General features: G+C 37.2%; 1 protein-coding gene across 1 annotated transcript; it reads right to left on the bottom strand.

Annotated features, from left to right (window-relative positions):
* Positions 1-767: 767 nt before the first annotated feature.
* LOC138373832 (RNA-binding protein 44-like) lies at positions 768-22,988 on the bottom strand. The gene is given in 10 exon segments (XM_069456429.1): positions 768-861; positions 1,580-1,602; positions 1,689-1,871; positions 2,314-2,488; positions 3,987-4,040; positions 4,691-5,321; positions 5,324-6,292; positions 10,159-10,225; positions 20,450-20,647; positions 22,977-22,988. Coding segments are annotated over 10 exon segments (2,406 nt in total).
* Positions 22,989-23,205: the final 217 nt, after the last annotated feature.

The following is a 23,205-nucleotide window of genomic DNA, read 5'->3' as shown; positions in this document are numbered from 1 at the left end:
TCATTCGTGTTAGTAGAAAGGAACATATGTTAATCAAATATTTCACTTTGGACTTGGGAATCCATCTTGGTGGATTACCTAAGACCACTCAAATAATGAAACCTTAAGGTTAAGACCAAAGTCAGAAAAGCAGAAATAAACTTCAGCTTTCCTATCCCATTGCCTCCTCCCTTGATAATGGAATGTAACTTATGTTACTATAACACTTTATAATTTGCAGGATGTTCTTATATAGATTAAACCATCTTTCTTGATTGTCATCTGACCAAGATTCCCTTGGGGGAACAAGAGAGAATGAGAAAACTATGAGAGGCATTTAAAAACTATTTTCATCATTTCAACAAAGGAGAAATTAAAACTTTGCCCTGCCTAAAATAAATGGAACATTACTTTATTCTACCTCACAAGATGAAGGTGCAAGATATTAGTTTTAACTACATTCACGCAACATGATCGTGGCTGTATATCATGGATTTGCCTGGGACAGTCCAGATTTATACCTATTGCTGTGGTGAAGGATGAACATTACTCTCTTTCATCCTCAAAAGTCTACTGATTTGGTGACAAATTATATGCTTGCCCTATTCAACATATATTGCTGATACTTGATTAGGCTAAAATACACCATTATGTTCCTCCTAATTAGTTATATCTCTCAAATGGTAACATATAAAGTAAGCTAGTTGAGTGAAAAGAAGGATGTCCGAGTCTCTGAAAATTATAGTTTACTTAAGCCATAAAATTAAACATTTATACAGATGAACTTTCTAAAAATCTTGAGAGAGTATCTTTTTTAGGTTTGAAGAAACATCAACATCCCACGCACTTTGATCATCTAGTTCAGAATCTTCTCCTGAAAAGCTAAACAGATAAACACTTCAGAAGGAATAAGATCTAATGTTTGATAGCAGACTATAGTTAATGTATTTTATATTTCAAAATAGCTAGAAGAGAGGACTTGAAATGTTCCCAACACAGAAATAATAAATATTAAATATATGAAGTGATGGGTATCCTAAATGCCCTGAACTTGATTATTACACATCCTATGCATGGAACAAAATATTACATGTACCCTATAAATATGTACAAATATTACATATCATTAAAAAGATAATAAGCACTTCATTAAAGAATTCATCAGGCCGGGCATGGTGGCTCATGCCTATAATCCTAGCACTCTGGGAGGCCAAGGCAGGTGGATTGTTTGAGCTCAGGAATTCGAGATCAGCCTGAGCAAGCGCGAGACCCTGTCTCTACTAAAAATAGAAAGAAATGATATGGACAGCTAAAAATATATATAGAAAAATTAGCCGGGCACAGTGGCACATGCCTATAGTCCCAGGTACTGGGGAGGCTGAGGCAGGAGCAAAGCTTGAGCCCAGGAGTTTGAGGTTGCTGTGAGCTAGGCTGACACCACGGCACTCTAGCTGGGGCAACAGAGTGAGACTCTGTCTCAAAAAAAAAAAAAAAAATTCATCAATGTTTTATATAGGGACCAAAACAGAAAATTTAAAGTTAACTGGATTAAGTGATTTTAAAGTTTTCATGAGTTCTAAATTAGATGAAATCAACTGACACATATGATTCTTCTTTCATCAGCTGTAAAGACAGAAAAGAAAAATCTGTCTAAAATGTTTTCTGTCTAAATGAAGTAAAATTTTTATTCCTAAAACATATATACATACCCTAGAAGCAAAAGTAGAGAAGGTAGATAACAATTTTGATTCTACTGACAGTGGGGGCAGCTCTTCCAGTGGTATGCCCTTGTGTATTTTTTCTTTCAAACTCACATATCTAACTTCTAAGTCTCCCAAAAGAGATGGTAGTGCTGATCCTAATTCCTTCTTAGCAGAATTACTTGAAAATTCCTGTTCGAAATTTAAGTTCACAAAATGAAATTATTTTGGCCCAAGTCATCCATTTAACACTAATATTAACATATTATACCATTAGTTCTAACTCTCTAGATCTTAAATTTTTCTTCTTTTAAATGTTGAGTAAAAGAAAGTGAACCACAATTTATGTGCCTTTCTAAGGGCAGTGCAAACATCTCTGAATAGATAAACCAGAGAGAATATGGTAGAATGTCATGCAAAAAAACCCTGACTTCATTCTTACTTGGACTTTATATAAAGTTCAATCATGTTACTTTTTCTAGGAAAAGTCCATTACCCCTAGGCCAGCTAAGAAGCCCAGTTACAATCTACCCCTCATTCTACCCTTCAAAAATGAAAATTAAAAAAAATTTCCAGAATAAACTTAAAGGTAGTGATGCATTTCTTAAAAAATACAGATTTAAAATCAACAAACACCTATTTAATCCCTCCTATTTTCCATTCCAAGTTTGTAAATATCACAGCAATGATGATGACACATCTGATAATGAACATTTAATAGTTGCAACTCTGCTTTCATGGCCCTCTACATTATTTTCTGAAAGCACACTGATGGCAAATTCTCCATCTCTTTAAAAAGTAGAAATTCCCTTTAAAATAATAATAAAAAAAGGATTAGGTTAAGATTCCAAACATTTTTCTATAGTAATGACAGACCTTTAGAAACATTTTAAATTTCTTACATTTCCCTGTCAAGTTTAAATCGATTCTACTCAGAATAGAGAGGCTGTAGGAACACATAACAGCTTCAGAAAACAAGGACATCAAGAATTATGACTAAATACATTCTTTCTAGAAGTCAAGGAAGTAGGCCAGGTGTGGGGGCTCATGCCTGTAATAGGAGCACTCTGGGAGGCAGAGGCGGGCGGATCCTTTGAGCTCAGGAGTCTGACACCAGCCTGGGCAAGAGCGAGGCCCCGTCTCTACTAAAAAAAAAAAAATAGAAAGAAATTAGCTGGAAAACTAAAAATATATAGAAAAAAATTAGCCGGGCATGGTGGCGCATGCCTGTAGTCCCAGCTACTCGGGAGGCTGAAGCAGGAGGATCACTTCAGCCCAGGAGTTTGAGGTTGCTGGGAGCTACATTGATGCCACGACACTCTAGCCCGGGCAACACAGTGAGACTCTGTCTCAAAAAAAAAATTAAAAAAAATAAATAAATAAGAAGTCAAGGAAGTAAACAATTCTCAAATTCATACTTTCTTTTAACAAAAAAGGATCCCAATCTAACATAATAACTTTATCCAGAATCAATGTACATTTCATCCTAAATCAAACTTTGGCCAAGATTTTTTTAAGTTGTAAGCATTTTGGATGGAAATTGTTCTTAAACATATTATCTTTTTAACATAAAATAATTTACATTTTCCTTAACATAAGCAAATGTTTTGCTGTGCTATTACATATATCCATCGAAGAGCCCCAAGTCACTATGTCTTTTTGAGTGTTGATGTTATTGGAAGTCTTCTCTTGTTTCCAGTTGCCACTTTCAGCTCTTCTAAATACTTCTGCTTCTGGAGTTGAGATGCCAGAATAAACTCATTAGAAGAATGAATGAAGGAAGGAAAAAGTAAATGACCTCAGGACATTATAACTAATTTGGCTTCTTAGACACCTCCCTGTTTCTCTACCTTCCCACTTCCTCATTCATCATTGTGCTCTGAATTACAAGGGCATCTTAATAAATGCAAAGCAAATTATATAATAAATTAAAATCAAGATGAAAATGCACCAGAGAAAGTAGCTATTTGCTTCTTCAAATTTATGACACTTTCAAAAAACATTTTTTATTTTTGTCCATAGGGGAATAAAATGAAAGAAAATGGAAAATTAAATCAGTATGAGTTTGGGTTGAACAGGTAAGGTGCCAGCAGTTTCTGATGAAATTGAGACTGAAATCTCAATAAATGAAGAGCTTTAATATTCTGTATTGTTTTATTTATTTGTTTGAAGGCAAATGGCCGAAGCAGATGATTTCTTAAGGTCCCTTTTTGCTGTTATTCTGCATGGTGAAATATGCTACACAGAAAACAAATACTATTTCGATTTCTCCCCACATGTATCTGCAAGCTCATACATTTGACGTACCTCTCAGGATGTTTCTTTAAGTCTGTGATATCAGATGTTTTTCTTAATTCCAGGGAGCCCTGAAAACATGATTTTAAATTAAATTATAAATATATGGTAAATAACACATGGTCTATCTGGAGTTCCAAACTAGTATTAATAAAATGTAAAATTCAACTTCTAATGCACTTTGTGGCAATAGCAGCCCTGAGAAGATAGAGCTAGTAATAATCTATGTACCCTTTCCCCTCATCTAGCATTTTCTCACAAAAACTTCAATATAATCAATGAACCAAAAACTTTTGTTAACATATACTGTCTCTTTATAAAGCCAAATAAAATTTTATTAATAATAATATTGATTTTACCTTATTTACAAAATTTCCATTAGGGCCGGGTGCCATGGGTCACAGCTGTAATGCTAGCACTCTGGGAGTCTGAGGCGGGTGGATCATTTGAGCTCAGGAGTTCGACACCAGCCTGAGCAAGAGCAAGACCCCATCTCTACTAAAAGAAATAGAAAGAAATTAGCTGGACAACTAAAAATATATAGAAAAATTAGCTGGGCATGGTGGTGCATGCCTGTAGTCCCAGCTGCTTGGGAGGCTGAGGCAGAAGGATTGCTTGAGCCCAGGAGTTGGAGGTTGCTGTGAGCTAGGCTGACACTACGGCACTCTAGCCCGGGCAACACAGTGAGACTCTGTCTCAAAAAAAAAAAAAAAAGAAAAGAAAAGAAAAGAAAATTTCCATTAGGTTTTAAACTGTCAACTGAGGGAGATTTTCCTGACCTTTTTATCACAGCCATTTGAATATCTACACAATCTTGACCCTATGACCACTCTGTATTACAAGCCACACTTCTTTGTTACTCACTTTGCCATTTGCCAGGCCATTTTTCATTCATCATTGTAATCTCTGTGTTGCTTAATGTAGGTACTACAGAATATCTTGCACTTGCTGCCCTGCTGGTTGTGAAACAAGCCCTAAAATCAGTGCTAACATCCACAGTCTGATTAATTGTGACTGTGCAACTTGTTGCATCTGTCACTGATTTAGGATTTATTCCTTTCATATTGTGAAGGCATGTTTTATCTGTGGCACTGCTACCGGCAACTTTTAGGGAGCTACCTTCTTCTATCACCTGAATATCTCTGACTGTAACCCTTGGTAGTGTACTAGAAAAATCTAAGGCTGGGTCAGGGGTGTTTTGTAGGCTTTTAAAATGTGAATATTCACAGGCAGAAATTACTGAATCATCAAAAACAGATGTCCAGGAAGTCTGACAATCTTTACAGGGCTGTAGTAATGTCGCCAAAGCTTTATCTTGTGGTAATGTGCTAGAATTTTTAAGGTGTGGAATATTTTGTTCTCTATAATTGTATTTCCACAAATATCTTTACTTTCAGTTATTTGAGATTTCATTTTTTTAGTATAAACTTTAGTTTTTAATGCTTTTTGAGGGTTCAAGAAACCACTCTGAGATTGAGATTCCTGGTTTCCAAGAAAACTGCTTCTTAGTATACTGTCATCAAATACTGTGTGGTACATTAAATTAGTCTCTTGTTCCTTACACTTTTCATAATATTCTCTTAACATGACACAATTCTGAAATTTGGAGACATGAGGTGAATCTTCTTCTCCATAAACATCAAGAGACTCTAAAGAAAAGATAGAACCACTTTCCAATTTAACATGATTATCTTCTAGATTGCTAGCACATTTAACTTCACAACCTGAATTTCTTAATTCAACAACTTCCAGATTAGATATACTTAATATTTTTGTATGATCAAAAGATGAATGGTTACTTATATATTCTTGTTCTTCTGCACTGTTATATTCCTGCTGTGAGTCTTCATCTGTATCATGCTTTTGCATATCTTCAGCAGTTTCTTTATATTCACCATCTGAAATCTTGTACATTCTTTCCAAGTCAACAGTCTTATTACCTTGATGTTCCAAAATATCAAAAAACACCTCCTTTCTTTTCTGCATTTCAGGATCTAATTCTGAACTTAAAAGAATAAGACTTTCATGATTCAGTTTTGACTCTGTATAATAAATAGAGTATGTTTCATTTAAGGAAGCATAGTCAGTACTGTCTTCAGACTCACTTGACTGAGACTGAGTACTCTCTCTGTTAGTTTCTTGACTCACTGAAAAAGATGGCTCTGATAAATCTATTTTGTCAATGTTGCTGATTTCTTTGTCATTAGCTCTTTGCTCTAGTGCCAAGGAATTCCATTCATCATCAGGAAAAGTCAAGTTGACTTCAATACAACCATTGGAAGATAACAAATTTTCTTTCTTAGTTTTAGAAGGTTTATCTGATTTAAAAAAGGGATAAAATGTTAACAGTGCCAACATTATACAATTTAAACACTAAAAAAACCTTAGATACCATCTGGTCCAAGCTTTTCCTAGTACAGAAATACTTTTTATATCATCCATGACAAATACCCCTTATAGTAGCTGTTACAGACTGAACTGTGTCCTCCCACAATTCCCAAATTCATATATTGAAGCCCTAATCCATAATGAGATGGTATTTGGAGGTGAGGCCTTTGGGAGGTAATTATGTTCAGATGATTAGCACTCTTATAAGGGACAGGAGACAGCTTTCTTCCCCTCTCTTATGTAAGGACACGGCAAGAAGTCAGCCATCTACAAGCCAAGAAGAGATCTCTCACCAGAACCTGACTATGGGGGCACCTTGATCTCAGATTTCCAGCCTCCAGAACTATGGGAAAATGAACTTATGTTGTTTTAGCCACTCAGTCTATGGTATTTTGTTATGGTTGCCTGAGAAGACTAAGATAGTAGCAAAGATTCTGCTTGAATTTTTTTGTTTGTTTGTTTGTTTGTTGAGACAGAGTTTCACTGTGTTGCCCAGGCTAGAGTGAGTGCCATGGCATCAGCCTAGCTCACAGCAACCTCAAACTCCTGGGCTCAAGCAATCCTCCTGCCTCAGCCTCCCGAGTAGCTGGGACTACAGGCATGTGCCACCATGTCCAGCTAATTTTTTCTATATATATTTTTAGTTGGCCAGATAGTTTCTGTCTATTTTTAGTAGAGACGGGGTCTCGCTCTTGCTCAGATTGGTCTCGAACTCCTGACCTCAAGCAATCCACTCGCCTCAGTCTCCCAGAGTGCTAGGATTACAGGCATGAGCCACCTCGCCCAGCCTCTGCTTGAATTTTCAATGCAAGGAGTTGACTATTTATAGGGCAGCCACTCTGTTTGTAGGCACATCTAGTAAGAAACTTTTTCCTTATAAAATTATTTAACAAATCTTTGAGTACTCCTACTGCCAGCCCTAGGCATTGCAAAAACAAAGGAAAATAAAACATGAGTGCTGCCCTCAAATGCTTATGGATTTCATAGGAGTCACAAATAAGCACACAAAAACGTACTAAAGATAAAAGTGCTGACAGAGTTGTGTTGACAGAGCAGGTAAAATGCTTGAGAAGAAAGAAGTAGATTTCAGATAAACTTTCTATTTAAAAAGTGTTTTGAAACAAAATAGACAAAATCATTTTAGGCAGAACCAAGAGCAAGTACAGTTAGCTGTGTGAAAGGAAATGGCATTTTCAGGAAATTCTAAGTTAGCTTGTCTGGAGTGAAAGAGCTCGATGGGCGTGACAAGACCTGTGAACTGAAAGAAGCCTTTTCTGATGTGCTAAGGAGTATGGACTCTTATTCTAAGGCAATGGAAGACCACCGACAGCTCCTTCAATGGGTGATCATGTGACTGGAATTGGGATACTGGCAACAGTCAGAATGAAGGCTTGCAGGAGGAGAGTAAAGGCAGGCAGACCAAAAGAGGGCAGAAGTGAGGCTGAAAAACACACTGGTATAAAAGTTCCACGACTGACCAAGTCTTGGTGGCTGATTAGAATTGGCAGTGAGAGGAAGAGAGATATCAGTTGTTTTCAATTTTTTTTTTACTAAGATCACAATTTGAACACATTTTGTATCATGAATCAGTACACCCATTTGACAATATATGTGTATATAAGTAAAATGAAAATTTTACAAAACAGTAATTACTCCATTTCCAATGTGTTTTGTTATTTTCTATTTTATTTCATTCCATTAGAAAAACCTGATCACAATCAGCTAAACTGATTTCATGACTCACCAACTGGCCACTACCTGCTTAATCATTCTAAGATAATACTATAGTTTACAACTTGGTACTACAGTTTAATGGGAATACTCATTGCTAAAGAGATAGAGACTTTATGAAGAACAGATATAGAGGGTAAAGAGGAAAAGTGAGGAGGAGGGAGAAGATAATGAGTTCAATTCCAGACAAGTGAACTTTGAGGTTAATGATAGAACACCCAGAAGTAAATGGCCAATAAGCTTTATAAATATGGGGTTGGAGATAAGAGATCTGTTTAGGAGCTCTTTACACATTCTAAATACTAATTCTTATTTTCTAAAATGTATAATATAAGTCAATTTTCCTAGCTTATTATTATCTTTTAATTTTTTTTAAGAGATAAGGTCTTGCTATGTTGCTCAGGTTGGACTTCAACTCTTCAGCTTAAGCTATCTTCTTGCCTCAGCTAGGGCTACAGGCATGTGCCATAGCACTTGGCTTAAACTTTTTATAGCACTTTGTTATACCAAAGTCTTTGAGATTATTTAGTTTAATGATTTGGTCTTTTCTTCTATGACTACTGGGTTTTGTGTCTGGCCTTCCCTATCAAATAATTATTTAAGAATTCTCCCATAATTTATTCTAATTCTATGTGTTTCTGTATGTTTAACAATTAGCCTTTCTACATTATGTAGAATTTATTTTTTTCTCTAGCATAAGGTAGGAATCTAACTTAATTTCCTTCCAAAGTGGATGGTCAATTGTCCTAAAACCATTTGCTGAATAATCCATTGTTTTCCTTCTGTTGAAACAGCATCTTTATCATATCCTGCAATCTGTTTCTGTTTAATAATTTTCTAAGAGTCTACTTCTAGTTATTCTCTTTCATTAATCTATTATCTTTTGTGTAACAGCATTATACTGTTTTAATTATTATAGCATCATGGGATATTTTTGTATCTGGTAGGTTAAACTTCTTCCTTTTTTGTTTTATTTATTGTATAGTCTCTCCACCAAATTAATTTTTTAAACTCATGTTTTTGGGAAACATTTTGAATTGGATGAAAACTCCTATTGATATTTACTCAGAAAGAGAGAGAACCATTATCATGTCCAATCTCTTGCAACCTTTCCTTAATTCCAACATTTAATGTATGAATAGAAAGTACACTGTTTGTTCCATTACGGTTCATGGTTGATGTCTTCATTGTATAATATATTCATTATCTAATAATTTATCACTTTTAAATTTATCACTTTTAAACCCTCTTTATCTTCTTATAATGGTTTTTGCATCAATTATACTATATTAATACTTAAGATTAAATATTAAGTTCATTTGTTTCTTAACTTGCCTACTCTTTTATTTTAAACCTTTATTTTCTGTTTTAAATGTATCTCATGAACAATATAGGATGGGCTTTTTGTTTTGACCTATAATCTCTCTTAATACTTTAAACCACAAGCCAGGCATAGTGGTGTGTGCCTACACTCCCAAATACTCAAGATACTGAGGCGGGAGGATCCCTTGAGCTGCAGTAGGCTATGATCACACCACTGCACTCCAGCCTGGGTGTCAGAGGCAGACACCATCTCAAAAAAGAAAAAAGAAAGAGTTTAAGCCACATATATTCATGGGCACATAAACTCTAATCACTTGCTTTCTATGTTCTTACTATTTCTTATTTTCTTTCTACCATTAACAAAAAGAAATTTCAGATTTGTGGGAAGAAAAAACATATATAACTTGTTAGGCAGCAGAAGTCAACCTGCCCACTTTCCACCTGTTACTCAAATGCAACTGTACCTGTCAACAGTTCTGGAAAGCCTGGCTGCACAGAAACCCTGCTTCCTGCTCCCCTTCCCCTCCCTAAATCTTCCATTTCCCTGAAAGGTCTTGCCTAGACTGCCCATATCCACCAAAAATCACCTCAGTGAATTCGCCCAGTTAAAAACGCACTGAATCTTACTACCTCATGGGAGGAAGTCTTAAAAAGTACCAACATTGGAAGGGGAATTGTTTGACACAATTACATTTGTCACCCCTTCCCACCCATAAAAAAGGCAGCTGGCCTGAACCCTCACCTTTCTGGAGGTTTCCTCCATTACTCTGGTAGCCTTTACCAGAAGCTGTCTCCACCACTGCAGTGGCCTGCGTCACTCAAGGGTATATAGTCTAGAAAAGGTATAAATATTGAACCATTATTATACTTGACATTATATTTTTAAAAATCTATTAGAAATACAAGAAGAACAGGATAAAGCAGCAGTTATAGTCAAAGATTCTAGTATCAGAGGGCTAATAAATAATAAAACTGGTAGAATGTATTAGTAACTTTTAAAACAGCATGAATTGGCTGGGTGCGGTGGCTCATGCCTGTAACCCTAGCACTCTGGGAGGCCGAGGTGGGTGGATAGCTCAAGGTCAGGAGTTCGAGACCACCCTGAGCAAGAGCAAGACCCCATCTCTACTAAAAAAATAGAAAGAAATGATCTGGCCAACTAAAATATATATTTAGAAAAAATTAGCTGGGCATGGTGGCGCATGCCTGTAGTCCCAGCTACTCAGGAGGCTGAGGCAGGAGGATCACTTGAGCCCAGGAGTTTGAGGTTGCTGTGAGCTAGGCTGATGCCACGGTACTCACTCTAGCCGGGGCAACAGAACAAGACTCTCTCTCCAAAAAAAAAAAAAAAACGTGAATTGACAGTGACATAGAGAACAGAGGCATTCTTCTAAAATTTCTCAGGAACATCTAAGAAACTACCAATGTGTTAAGTCACCAAAAAGTCCAAAACTAAAACAAAAACAGAATCTTAAAGACTATAATGTGATATTTATGTCAAACCTAGATCAAAAATATTTTCAAAACAAATTGTACAATTAAAAACCAATGACATGATATGTCCACATGGTGGAGTATTTTTCAGCAACATAAAGAAACAAACTACCAAAACATTGCCTCATGGATTAATCTCAAAAACACTATGTTGAATGAAAGAAGCCAGCCAAAAGAGGTTACATGCTGTATGATTCCATTTAAATAAAATGTCCAGAAAAAGCAAATTTATAGAGAAAGTAGATTAGTGGCTGCCTGGGATGGAGGAGCAGGGGGGTGGTGGAGAAATTAATTATAAATGGATATGAGGGATCTTATTTGGGTGATATAAATGTCCTAAAACTGATTTATGGTTTTATGTGATGGTTGTATCACTTGATAAAGTTACTAAAAAAAAAATCACTGAAATCAGTAAAATATATCTCAATAAAGCTATTTAGATGAGAAAGCCCAAGCTAGTCACTAAAAGGAAAACCAAGACATTCCAATGGACACATGAAGAGTTCCAAAGGAGACCAACAGGAAAGATGTCCAGCCAACTCACATCATTTTAAGCCTCTCATCCCTACTTATCTTTACTGTCCATACTTCCAAAAAGCTGAGGTGTCTTAAATGGAAGTCTGATGATCAGGTATTAGAAAGGTTCCTGATGAGTTTGGGGAAAAAAAGTTGACTTTAATTCTCAATGAACTATTTCAATAAACAGTCCTGAAAAAATCATCTAAGTTCACTCTGTTCTATAATACTATGAGAAGACATTATAAAGCAGAAGATCTCATTCCATGCAGACAGCCTATCTAGCTTTGAATCCTGACTTTGGTACTGCATAAGCAGTTGGATTTTGATAATTGAAAAAAAATTAATGACAATAAGAACAAAGACTACAAAAACCTATGGGACATGGTCAAAGTTATCATCATAAGAAGCCATAGATTTAGAGGCTTGTTATTAAATAAAATTGGAATGAAGCCATCAACTCAAGAATCTAGAAAAGAACTAAAAATAAACCAAAAAGATTGAGAATACAATTAGTAAAGACAAAAACAGAAGGGACCAATTTAAAAACAGTAAAAATGGTACCTAAAATCAAGAACTATTCTTTTAAAAGACTAATAGAAGTAGATAAATATCAGACAAATCTAAGAGAGGACTAAAACAGAAATTAGTAAAGGAGAAAAGGAGTAATTTAACAAGAGATAAAGAAGTACTTTTAAAAACTAAGATTGTCATATACACCCCTGATGGATAACTTGAAAACTTAACAAAAAATAGACAATTTTCTAAGGAAACACATTTTTAAAGAGACTCAGAAACAGGTGAACAGAGAATCAACCATAGAAAGAACTGAAAAGGCTAAAGATATATCCTGTAACAATTCTTATCAAACCTTCTTTGAACAAAGAGAAATGGTGACAGGCAACCTTAAAAATTAAGCTTGGCCGGGCGCGGTGGCTCACGCCTGTAATCCTAGCACTCTGGGAGGCCGAGGCGGGTGGATCACTCGAGGTCAGGAGTTCGAGACCAGCCTGAGCAAGAGCGAGACCCCGTCTCTACTAAAAATAGAAATTATATGGACAACTAAAATATATATACACAAAAAATTAGCTGGGCATGGTGGCGCATGCCTGTAGTCCCAGCTACTCGGGAGGCTGAGGCAGTAGGATCGCTTAAGCCCAGGAGTTTGAGGTTGCTGTGAGCTAGGCTGACGCCACGGCACTCACTCTAGCCAGGGCAACAGAGTGAGACTCTGTCTCAAAAAAAAAAAAAAAAAAAAAAAAATTAAGCTGGGCAGGGTGGCATGTGCCTGTAGTCCCAGCTACTAGGGAGGCTGAGGTTTGAGCCCAGGAGTTCGAAACTGCCACAAAAACAATAACCCTAAAACAATAAATAAATAAAGCATTGAAGGGAGAGGAGAATACCGATTTACATGGGTATGTATTTATATGTGTAAGGAGAAGAGGTTTTCACTTTTTATTATTTATTTATTTGAGACAGGGTCTTACTCTGTTGCCTCAGCTAGAATGCAGTGACGTCATGATAGCTCATTATAACCTCAAACTTATGGGCTCAAGCAATCCTCCTGGCTCAGCCTGCCAAGTAGCTAGGACTACAGGTGCACGCCACCACACCTAGCTAATTTTTTTAATTTTTTGCAGAGATGGGTCTCGCTTTGTTGCCCAGGCTGGTCTCAAATCTCTTGGTCTCAAGTGATCCTCCCACCTTGACCTTCCAAAGTGCTGGGATTACAGGCATGAGCCACTGTGCCCAGCCAGGTTTGTACTTCAAACAAGGTAGCCAAGGAACACTTCTCTGATAAGGTGAGACTTGAAAAAACTGAAGGAGGAGAGGAAGAGAGTCATGTGGATATCTAACCAGTCAGGAGGCTAGTGTAATAATCTAGGCAAGAGATAGCAATGGCCAGGACCACAGTGACTGCAGCAGAGGAGGTAAGAACTGATTAGATCCTGGATCTACTGAGGTTAGAACTGAAAGGATTTGTTTTTGTTGGAATGGATATGAACTTCGAGAAACACATTAATTCTGAGATATATAGTAGACATTCAAATGCAGATACAGAGGTCTGGAAATCAGTGAAGTTGACTAGAGAAGCACTGTCCAGTAGCCACATGTGGCTATTAAGCACTTGAAACGTGGCTAATCTGAATTGAGATGTACTGTAAATGTAAAACACACACCAGATTTCAAAGAGTTAATATGAAAAAAATATAAAATCTCATTTTTATTTCATCACATGTTGAAATAATATTTGATATACTGGATTAAACAGAACATATTAAAATTAATTCTACCCATATCTTTTAACCTTTTTAAATGTGGCTACTAGAAAATATAAAGTCACATATATTACTTTTACTTCCACTAGATAACACTGACCTAGTTAGTTATGTAAATCTGGGATTCATTAGAATGGAGATTTAAATCTGTGAATTGAATATAATCACCTACTGACTGCAGAAAGAGAGAAGAGACTCAAGGATTAAGCACTGAGGCACTCCAAAATAGAAAAAGGTTGAAGAGATGAAAAGGAACCAACAAAGGAGACTGAGAAGAAAGAATATGTGTAGCAGGGGAAAAACCAGTAGATGTAGATATGGAACAGTGGAGGACAACAGAAGAGGGTGTGTAAAGGAGGAGGGGATGATTATTGTGGGGTAAGATGACAATTGGAACTCATCACGGAATTTGGCAGCACAGGGGTCATTTATAACCTACAAAAACTGATTTGGTCAAATGATGGGAACGAACGCCTGTTGGGAGTAGATTCACAAGAGCTGGAGACAGTGAGTACACACAATCCATTCACAATTTTTTGCTATAAAGGGAAATAAAGAAATAAGAAGATGTGAAAGGGAGTTCAAGAAAAATTTAAAAATTTCTTTGAAACGATTAGAACCAAGAATAAAATTAAACAAAATGCTAAACTAAGGACAATTATTTCAAACAAGGAGGTAACAGACTGAATGCATAAAGTGTTCCTGCAAACTAATATGCCAAAAATATATAAAATCGGTGTTTGGACAACTCCTAAGACTCGGAAGTGTCAATATATTTTAAAAAGATGTATAACCACATTACTATCAAAAATGCAAATTAAAATGGATGGATTTTTTACCTATCAAATTGGCAAAGACTGATCATATGTTGTATTATTAAGGGTGATGAAATGGACATTCATACATCATGAGAATTTAAATTCTCCTAACTCTTATAAGTATAATGGAATACCTATCATGTAGCTTATAAAAACAAAACAGATAGATCTTTATTTACTGACATGGAACATGTTTATAAAATACTGAGGATTTTTAGAAGTAATTTCCTTCATGGGACTTCAGGTAAACCTATGTTAGACCTTTTCAATATCCGTCACATCTCTTTGCTTCTGTATTCTTCCATCCTTTTGTCTCCCCCATGCTTCAGTCTGGACAGTTTCTTATAACCTACCTTCCATTTCACAAATTCTTTGTACAGTTGTAACTAATTCTGATGTGGAATCCATCTATTAAGTTCCTAAGTTTGTTTACCTGAATTTTTCAGTCCTAGAATTTTACCCAGTTTTTTCCAAGTCTGTTATGCCATTTTCAATGTTGTCTAGTTTGTGGTAAATTTTTTAACATTAGCTGTTCTCTCCTAAAAGATAGTAAATATAGTTGTTTTACAGTCTGTATTTAATAACTCCAGTAAGTGGAATCTCTGTGGATCTGTTTGTATTGTCTATTGTTTTCTGGCTCATGATGTTATTTTGGGTTCCTGGTTATGTTTTGATTAAGTGCTAGACATTGTATTTGATAATTTTTGCACATAAATAATTTGAACTCAAGGATGATGTCAGTTTTCCTCAGAGAGAAATTTTGTTTGCTACTGCCAGGTGGCACAGGGAACTAGTAATCTGAAATCCCTTTATTCTGACCAAAATTTGAGATTTCTCTAGGCTACTCAGATAACTATAGTCTGAGGAAGGACTGGTTGTCTTTAATGCTAGGGCACAGCCCTTTGGGAGCCCATCCTAGTAAGCACATTGGAAGGCGCAGATTACCTGGCTCCCACCTTTGACAGACCAAGGACTCTGATTTTTGTCCTTTATTTTCAGGAGGCTGTCAAAAGCAGAGCCTACTCTCTGTTATTTCTTCTAAATTATAAGAGAGTAGGCTATGCTTTTCAAGGCAAAAGTTGTTCCTAATGCTAGGCTTACTTCTCGCGGTTCCCATTCTTTCCTAGGTTGTGGCCTGGCAATTTCTCCTCATCTGGCCAGTTCTTAGATGCTTTTCAAAAGATTTTAAAAATATTTTTCTAGGTTTTTTAATTGTCTTCAATGGGTAGGAGGTCTAATTACTTAGCTTGCCATTATCCTTACTTTTAAAGGTTTAAATACAGTTCTTATGTGACACAAGTAAAATCTCTCGATTTAAAGATTAACTATTTAAATGATCTGTTTTTAGAATATTAACTAAGTTTACTTATAAACAGAAATAGGCATTTTAGAGTATTTATGAAAATGATTTAGCAACCTTACAAAACTGAGAAATATTAAAAAGTAGACATTATCGCAGCAACAGTGGGATTCAAAACTTTTTTTTGCTCCCCATAGTCCCCAGCACACTTTCAAAACTCCTTGCCAGGTGATTACTTCTGGGCAGAGTGCTCTGAGCAGAAGAAATGTACATTATTTTAAGGTTAAAGCATACAAATAGCTTCATGGAGTTTTAACTACAAATATACACATTAGTATCTGTCAAAGATCAAGGGGGTCTCCCTGCAGATTTCTGGAGCTCTTTTTCTACATAATTCCCTTCTCTCAGGAACACTGCCTTACAATTTCTAACTGCCTTAGCCTTTCTGAACTCCAATCTCTGCCTTACTCAGGGAGACCTCTGCTTTGCTTGAAATCTGTCCTTGCTTCATGGTCTTCAGGGTGCTTCCAAGCAGGAAGCCACGCTGCCATAGGGCTAACGTTGGATGTTTCCTTTCTCTCAGAGATCACAGAGATCACTGCCTGTTGTCCGGTGTGTTGCTCTATCATGGCCAGAAGCCTCAATATGCTTGAGAGTATGTGCTCTAACTACAGTATAATTAAAAATAAAAAGATAATTAACTTCCCTAATATTTGGAAATTAAGTAACATGCTTATAAATAATCCATGGGGGAAAGAATGTATCACAATGAAAGAAATTATTTTGAACTAAAGGATTATGAAAATGTCACATATCAAAATGTGCGGGATGCAGCTAAAACAGTGCTTAGAGAGTTTATAGCTTTAAATGCTTATATTAGGAAAAAAGAAAGGTTTAAAATCAATGATCTTAGGTTCTATCTTAAGAAACTAGAAAAGGCAGAAAAATTAAGCCCAAAGAAAGGAGGATGGAAATAGAAAAAGGAGAAGTAAACAAAACAATAATCAATGAATAGATAAAAATAAACAAAACCAAAAGTTGTTTCTTTAAAAAGATTAATAAAATTTATAAATGCTTCACAAAACTTATCTAAGAAAAAGAGAAAACACAAATTATGAATGTCATGAACAATAAAGGAAACATTACTACACAACATATAGACATTAAAATAAATATTGCTTATACAATAAACAACTTCATCTGATAAATTCTATAACTCAGATGGACATAATTTCCTTGAAAACCACAACCTTTCAAAATGGATACAGGAAGAAATAAATCATATGAACAGTCCTGTCTCTTAAGGAAATTAAATCTGTAATTTAAATTTTCCCCTCAAGGAAAATGGCAGGCATAGATGGTTTCATTGAATTCCATCAATCAATTAACATAGAAATAAAGCTGGAATTCAATCTTAACTAACTCCTTTAGTGAAGTGAGGAAGAGGGAAGACTTCTCAGTATGTTTGTTTCACAGGGCCAGCATAATGTTTATACCAAAACCTGAAAAGAACATTCCAAGAAAAAAAAGCAATACCTTTTATACACAGACTATTATATGCTAAATTAATTTCTTTACAAAGCAAAAAAAGAGCTAATACATCTGGATCAAGTGGAGTTTACCCCAGGAAGATGAGGGCAGTTCAAAATTTGTAAGTCAATCAATGTTATTCACCACAGTAAAAGAATAATGGAGAAAAATCACATGATCATTTCAATAGATGCAGAAAAAGAATTTTGATAACATTTGTTAACACTCAAAATCCATTCATGACAAAAAGCTCTCAGCAAATCATGAATAGTAGGAAACTTCCTCATCTGATAATTGCTATCGACAAGAAAAACCCAAAAACCTATAGCCAATATTACACTGGGTACTGAAATACTGAATAATTTCTGTCAAAAACAATAAATTTGTTCTCTTACCCCTTATATTTATTTATCAGAGGTCCTAGACAGTGCAATAAAGGAAAAGAGGTAAAACTGTCTTTATTCACAGGTCACATTATAATATACAGAGAGAAAATGGAGATATACAAAGAAACTATTAGAACTAATAAGTCAATTTAGTAAGGATGAAGGCTACAGAGGTCAATATACAAAAAAAATTCAACTATATTTCTATATTCTAGCAACAATTGTAAAATGAAAATGTAAAATAATACCTACCATTTATAAAAACATAAAATATTTGGTGATTAAAGGTAATAAAATATGTGCAAGACTTCTATATTAAAAATTATAAAACACTGATGAAATTAAGGAGGAACTAAAATAAATGGAGAGCTATACCATGTACACAGACCAAGAGACTTAACGTTGCTGAGACCTGTTCTCTGCAAATGGAGCTGTAGATTCAACACAGTTATGATCGAAATTGCAGAAGAATTTTTTTAGAAGTTGACAAATTGATTGCAAGTTAATATGGAAATGCAATGAACCTAGAATAATGAAAACAATCTAGAAGTTAGATGACATATATTTCAAGAATTGTAAAGCTATAGCTATTGACAGTATAGTATGTCAGATTAAAAGATTAATGGAGGCCGGGCACGGTGGCTCACGCCTGTAATCCTAGCACTCTGGGAGGCCGAGGTGGGCGGATCGTTTGAGCTCAGGAGTTCGAGACCAGCCTGAGCAAGAGCGAGACCCCATCTCTACTAAAAATAGAAAGAAATTATATGGACAGCTAAAAATATATATAGAAAAAATTAGCCGGGCATGGTGGTGCATGCCTGTAGTCCCAGCTACTCGGGAGGCTGAGACAGGAGGATCGCTTGAGCCCAGGAGTTTGAGGTTGCTGTGAGCTAGGCTGACGCCACGGCACTCACTCTAGCCTGGGCAACAGAGTGAGACTCTGTCTCAAAAAAAAAAAAAAAAAAAAAGATTAATGGAACAAATTATGAGTCCAGAAAGAGAGCTACATGTATAATGGTCACTTCATTTTTGAGAAGGTCACTATTTCAATTCAATGTGGAAAAGAAAGCATAAGGCATATTCAATAAATGGTACTGGCACACCTAGATTTTACAATGTATTTTTTTTTCTAGAGGAACATAAATGCCTAGACCTGTATCTCACACCACATCCAATAAGAAAAGCAAGATGAGTCATGTTTCTAAATGTGAAAAACAAATATATCACATTTCTGAAAACATAGGAAAATGTATTTATGATTTTGGGGTGGGCAAAGATTTATTATCTAGAACACTAAGGCATTAATTAAAAAGTTGTTGATTTCCCACATTTGGTGGCTCACACATGTAATCTCAGCACTTTGGGAAGCCCAGGTGGGAGTTCAAGACCAGCCTGGGCAATAGTGAGACCCCATCTCTACAAAAAGTTAAAAAAAAAAAAAAAATTAGCCAAATATGGGCAGGCACCTGTAGTCCTAGCTACTCGGGAGGCTGAGGCAGGAGGATGGCTTGAACCCAGGAGTTTGAGGTTGCAGTGAGCTATGATGATGCCACTGCACTCTAGCCTGGGAAACAGAGAGAGACCATGCCCTCCCCCCCAAAGAAAAAGTTGTTGATTTTGATTGAGCAAAATTAATCTTCTGCTCACCAGAAGATATTACTAAAAATATGAAAACACAAGCCAAAGACTGGGAGAAAATATTCACTCTCCATATTCAACAGAAGGCACTTGTTCAAGGTACCTAAAGAACATGTTCAAATGGATTTTTTAAAAATCTAATATAAAAGGGAAAAATTCAAGCATTTACTATGAATGGCTCTCATGTGTATCAAAAAGTGCTCAATGTCATTAGTCATCAGGGAAATGCAAATTTAAGCTGTTAGATCTGGTTCCCCTTGGCCCCAGGAACAGAGAGGCAGAGTCATTGAGGCTGCAAAAAGGCAAAGGAGTTTATTGGCTAGCCCAAGCTAGGGTCCAAATTCCAGAGCACCAACGCAGTGGCCTCTCCACCAACTAGGACTCCGCCCTGGGGTAAAGGTTAAGCTTTTATACTTTTCTGTATGCTAGTTTTCACATGACACGTTAGTCTGCACAAGACACGTTAGTCTGCACATGGCATACTAGTCTGCTCTTCATCCCCCTTTAGTTTATTTGTCCTTTTTTTAGAAGTGGCTGATCGCGTTGGCTCCTGGTTTGTTGACTCTAAGCTTTGGGCTTTTCGCGCTGGCGCCAGTTGTAGTTAACGTCATCCAGGGGAAGAGGAGGGTCTCCGACGGGGCGGGGGGCTGTTGTTGCATACCTTCTAGTTTTTGGTTACAAGTGATACTGGGAACACACGCCCTGCACAAGCTGTTCATGCGCTGATCATGTCTTGCTCTTCTTATCTACTTAGTTGGTTGGAGGGCACCTGGACTATCCAGCCCTTTATCAGGAAGTAACTTGCGGTTACCTCCCCGGGGCTTTGTTTTCCTTTACTTTAGTGAAGCCTGCCATGGCTCCACTTACGCTAAGCACCAAGCCAGCAAGCCATATATACAGAAGCAGAACTAGGCTTCTCACATCCAGGAAGCCCAGCCTATCATGGAGTTACCTTTGCTCTTTTCCCTGTTTTTCATTCTGATTAACTATATTTATCAAACAACTAAAAGCAAGCATAGTCACAGAAGCGAATAGCATCAGTTAGAATCAAAGAGAGCACACATATTCCTACTATCAATTCCTGTTCTTCACTTGTGCTTCCCGCGTGAAGCTGCGCCCTGTACTTGGCCCTGAGGCAGATGAGCATCCTGGCGGCCGCTGACCGCAGCCATGTCTCCTCAGCTCCGATGGCCGGAGCCCTCTGACTCCTCGCTGGCCCGGCGCCGGGGCAAGTGCAGTACTGCCGCAGCTGCCACACTCTGCCCAGCATCTGTGGCCCACATCAAGGGCTTTGCTTTGTTTCGAAAACAGCAGAAGCAACAACATGAATTTTCTCTTGGGGGAAAAAAGAAGCACTCCACTAAGCTACTTATTTCTGGCTGACAGTCCTTTCATAATCTCCAGTAGGTAAGAGATCAGGGACTTGAAAATATAATTTTCCACAGGGCTGCCTTGCAGAGAGGAGACTTTCCAATCTTAAGCTAGAAAAATTCAATGCATTCTTTTGTATTGTCTCTAAGCCATCATTTGCCAATGACCTTTGAAATGCTTCACTGGCAACTCTCCAAAACAAGCCCTCTCCTTGCTAACAGGGTCCATGGGGGAGTTCTAGCCACGTCATTTAGGGAGTTTTATATGCACAGTCTCCCCTAACACGGGGAAGCACTGAAGAGCAGCTACTTAGACTAGCAACTATTTCCCAATATCGCAGGTGAATAATTACAAGCTTTTCTTCTCTGAGGAAGGGGGGATAAGAGAAGATGATGAAGAGCAAAAATTCCTGAAAAAAGAAAGAGAGGAAATAGGACTATCCCACTCCATTCAAAGAGCATTCAGCCAGGATTTCACTTTGAGTTTTAACCTAAAACTCTCTCTTATCTCCCCATCTCTCTCTCTCTCTGTATCTCTCTCTCTCTCTCCATCTCTCTCGGATAATGTTTTCTATTTATCTCCAATATAATATTTCAATAAATTGACTAGTTCACAAGGTTTACAAGAAAAGCATGCATATAAGCCCTTCCAAATGTTGTTGGAGAGTCAAGATTCACACACATTAAGTAATAAGGGCAACACACAGCAGACATGTCATCAAGTACAAAAAGAACTAGTGTGAGCAGGAAGTCTTTCTGGAAAGGGAGAGATGGAGGAGGGATGGATGACAATGTCTGGACACTAGTCACGGGACAGCTTAGAGATTCCTCTGACACCAGGCAAGGTGGGACAGATCGTTCAGTTCCCCATTACTAAGACCCTTGTTGGGTAATGTTTATTCCTCAAAAGCTGCTCCTTACATTTAGCTGAAAACTGGCTCCCAATACCCCTGGTGCTCCTTCCTCTGAAGCCTCGAGAATACTAAGTTTGTTTCTTCTTCCCCAAGATATATGAAGGCAGTTTGCATGAACTCTCAAGTATTTTCTTCAAAGAAATCTAATTCCATGACTCTAAAAGATTTTTTTAAATGATCAGATTAATCTCACTTTACACTCAATAATTTTTTTTCTTTTCTTTCTTTTTCTTCCCCCTTTTCTTTTTCTTTTTTCCAAACAGGGTCTCACTCTTTTGCCCAGGCTGCAATGCAGTGGCATGATCACAGCTCACTGCAGCCTCAAAGTCCTGGAATCAAGCGATCTCCTGCCTCAGCCTCCACAGTAGCTGAGACTACAGGCATGCGCCACCAGGCCCGCTTATACTCAATTTTTTAAAAGCCATTTTCAAATTAAAGAAACCAGACAGTTTAGGACTTATGCTTCACACAAACAAACCCAACTCAAAAGAGCTGAAAACAGAGATTCAAACCTGTGTTTGGTTTGAGCACGTTGGCACGCCAGCGTTCACAGCAGTGTCGTTCACAGCGGGCAGAAGGGGAAACAACCCAGACTGAAGGATGAATGGCTAAATAAAATGAAATATATAAATACAATGGAATATTACTTAGCCTTTAAAAGGAATGAAATTTTGATACATGAATTTTGAAGACATTATGCTAAGTTAAATGTCAGACACAAAAGGACAAACATGATATGATTCCATTTATATGAGGTACCTAGTCAAATTCAGAGACAGAGAGTGGAATGGTGGTTGCCAGGGGCTGGGTGGTACTCACCTGTAGTCCCAGCTACTTGGGAGGCTGAGGCAGGAAGATCGCTTGAGCCCAGGAGTTTGAGGTTGCTGTGAGCTAGGCTGATGCCATGGCACTCTAGCCCGGGCAACAGCCTAAAAAATATTACACATGATATCTCAGGAATGGAAAAACAAATACCACATGTTCTTGCTTATAAGTGGGAGCTAATCAAGGGATATATATGGTCACAAAGTGGTATAATAGACACTGAAAACTAAGAAGGGGGTAGGGGGCAGGGAGTAAGGCATAAAAATCTACTGATGAGGTACAATGTACACTATTCTAGTGATCGGTTCACTGAGAGCCCTGACTTCAGCATGATACAATTTGTCCATCTAACAAAAAACACATGAACCTCATAAACTAACTTTTTGAAACTAAAAAAAAAAAAAAAATTACGCATGAGGCCAGAGAAAGGGATTTGCCCAAGGTCACAGAGGAGAAATTAGAGTATCGTAATTAGCACTCAGGAGCTTACCGATCCCGACATCACCCTGATGACATGCCTGGCACCACCCTCTCCATCTGGTGCGTCCTGCACCTAAGTACAGAAGGCCCATGTTCCTGAGTGTTTGTTGTCTGTATCTATGTGGTTACAAGATTCTAGGTGGAAATAAATTATCTAAGTTTAATAATCTGCCCTCTTTTAAGCCTGGTCCTACTCAAATCTCCTGCCCCCACTTAGAAGCTCACACCCCAGACCAGCC

The sequence above is a fragment of the Eulemur rufifrons genome, chromosome 23, assembly GCF_041146395.1.
Source record: "Eulemur rufifrons isolate Redbay chromosome 23, OSU_ERuf_1, whole genome shotgun sequence".
Classification (NCBI taxonomy): domain Eukaryota; kingdom Metazoa; phylum Chordata; class Mammalia; order Primates; family Lemuridae; genus Eulemur; species Eulemur rufifrons.
The sequence above is the reverse complement of the archived record's forward strand: the minus strand, read 5'-3'. Positions and strand labels throughout refer to the sequence as shown.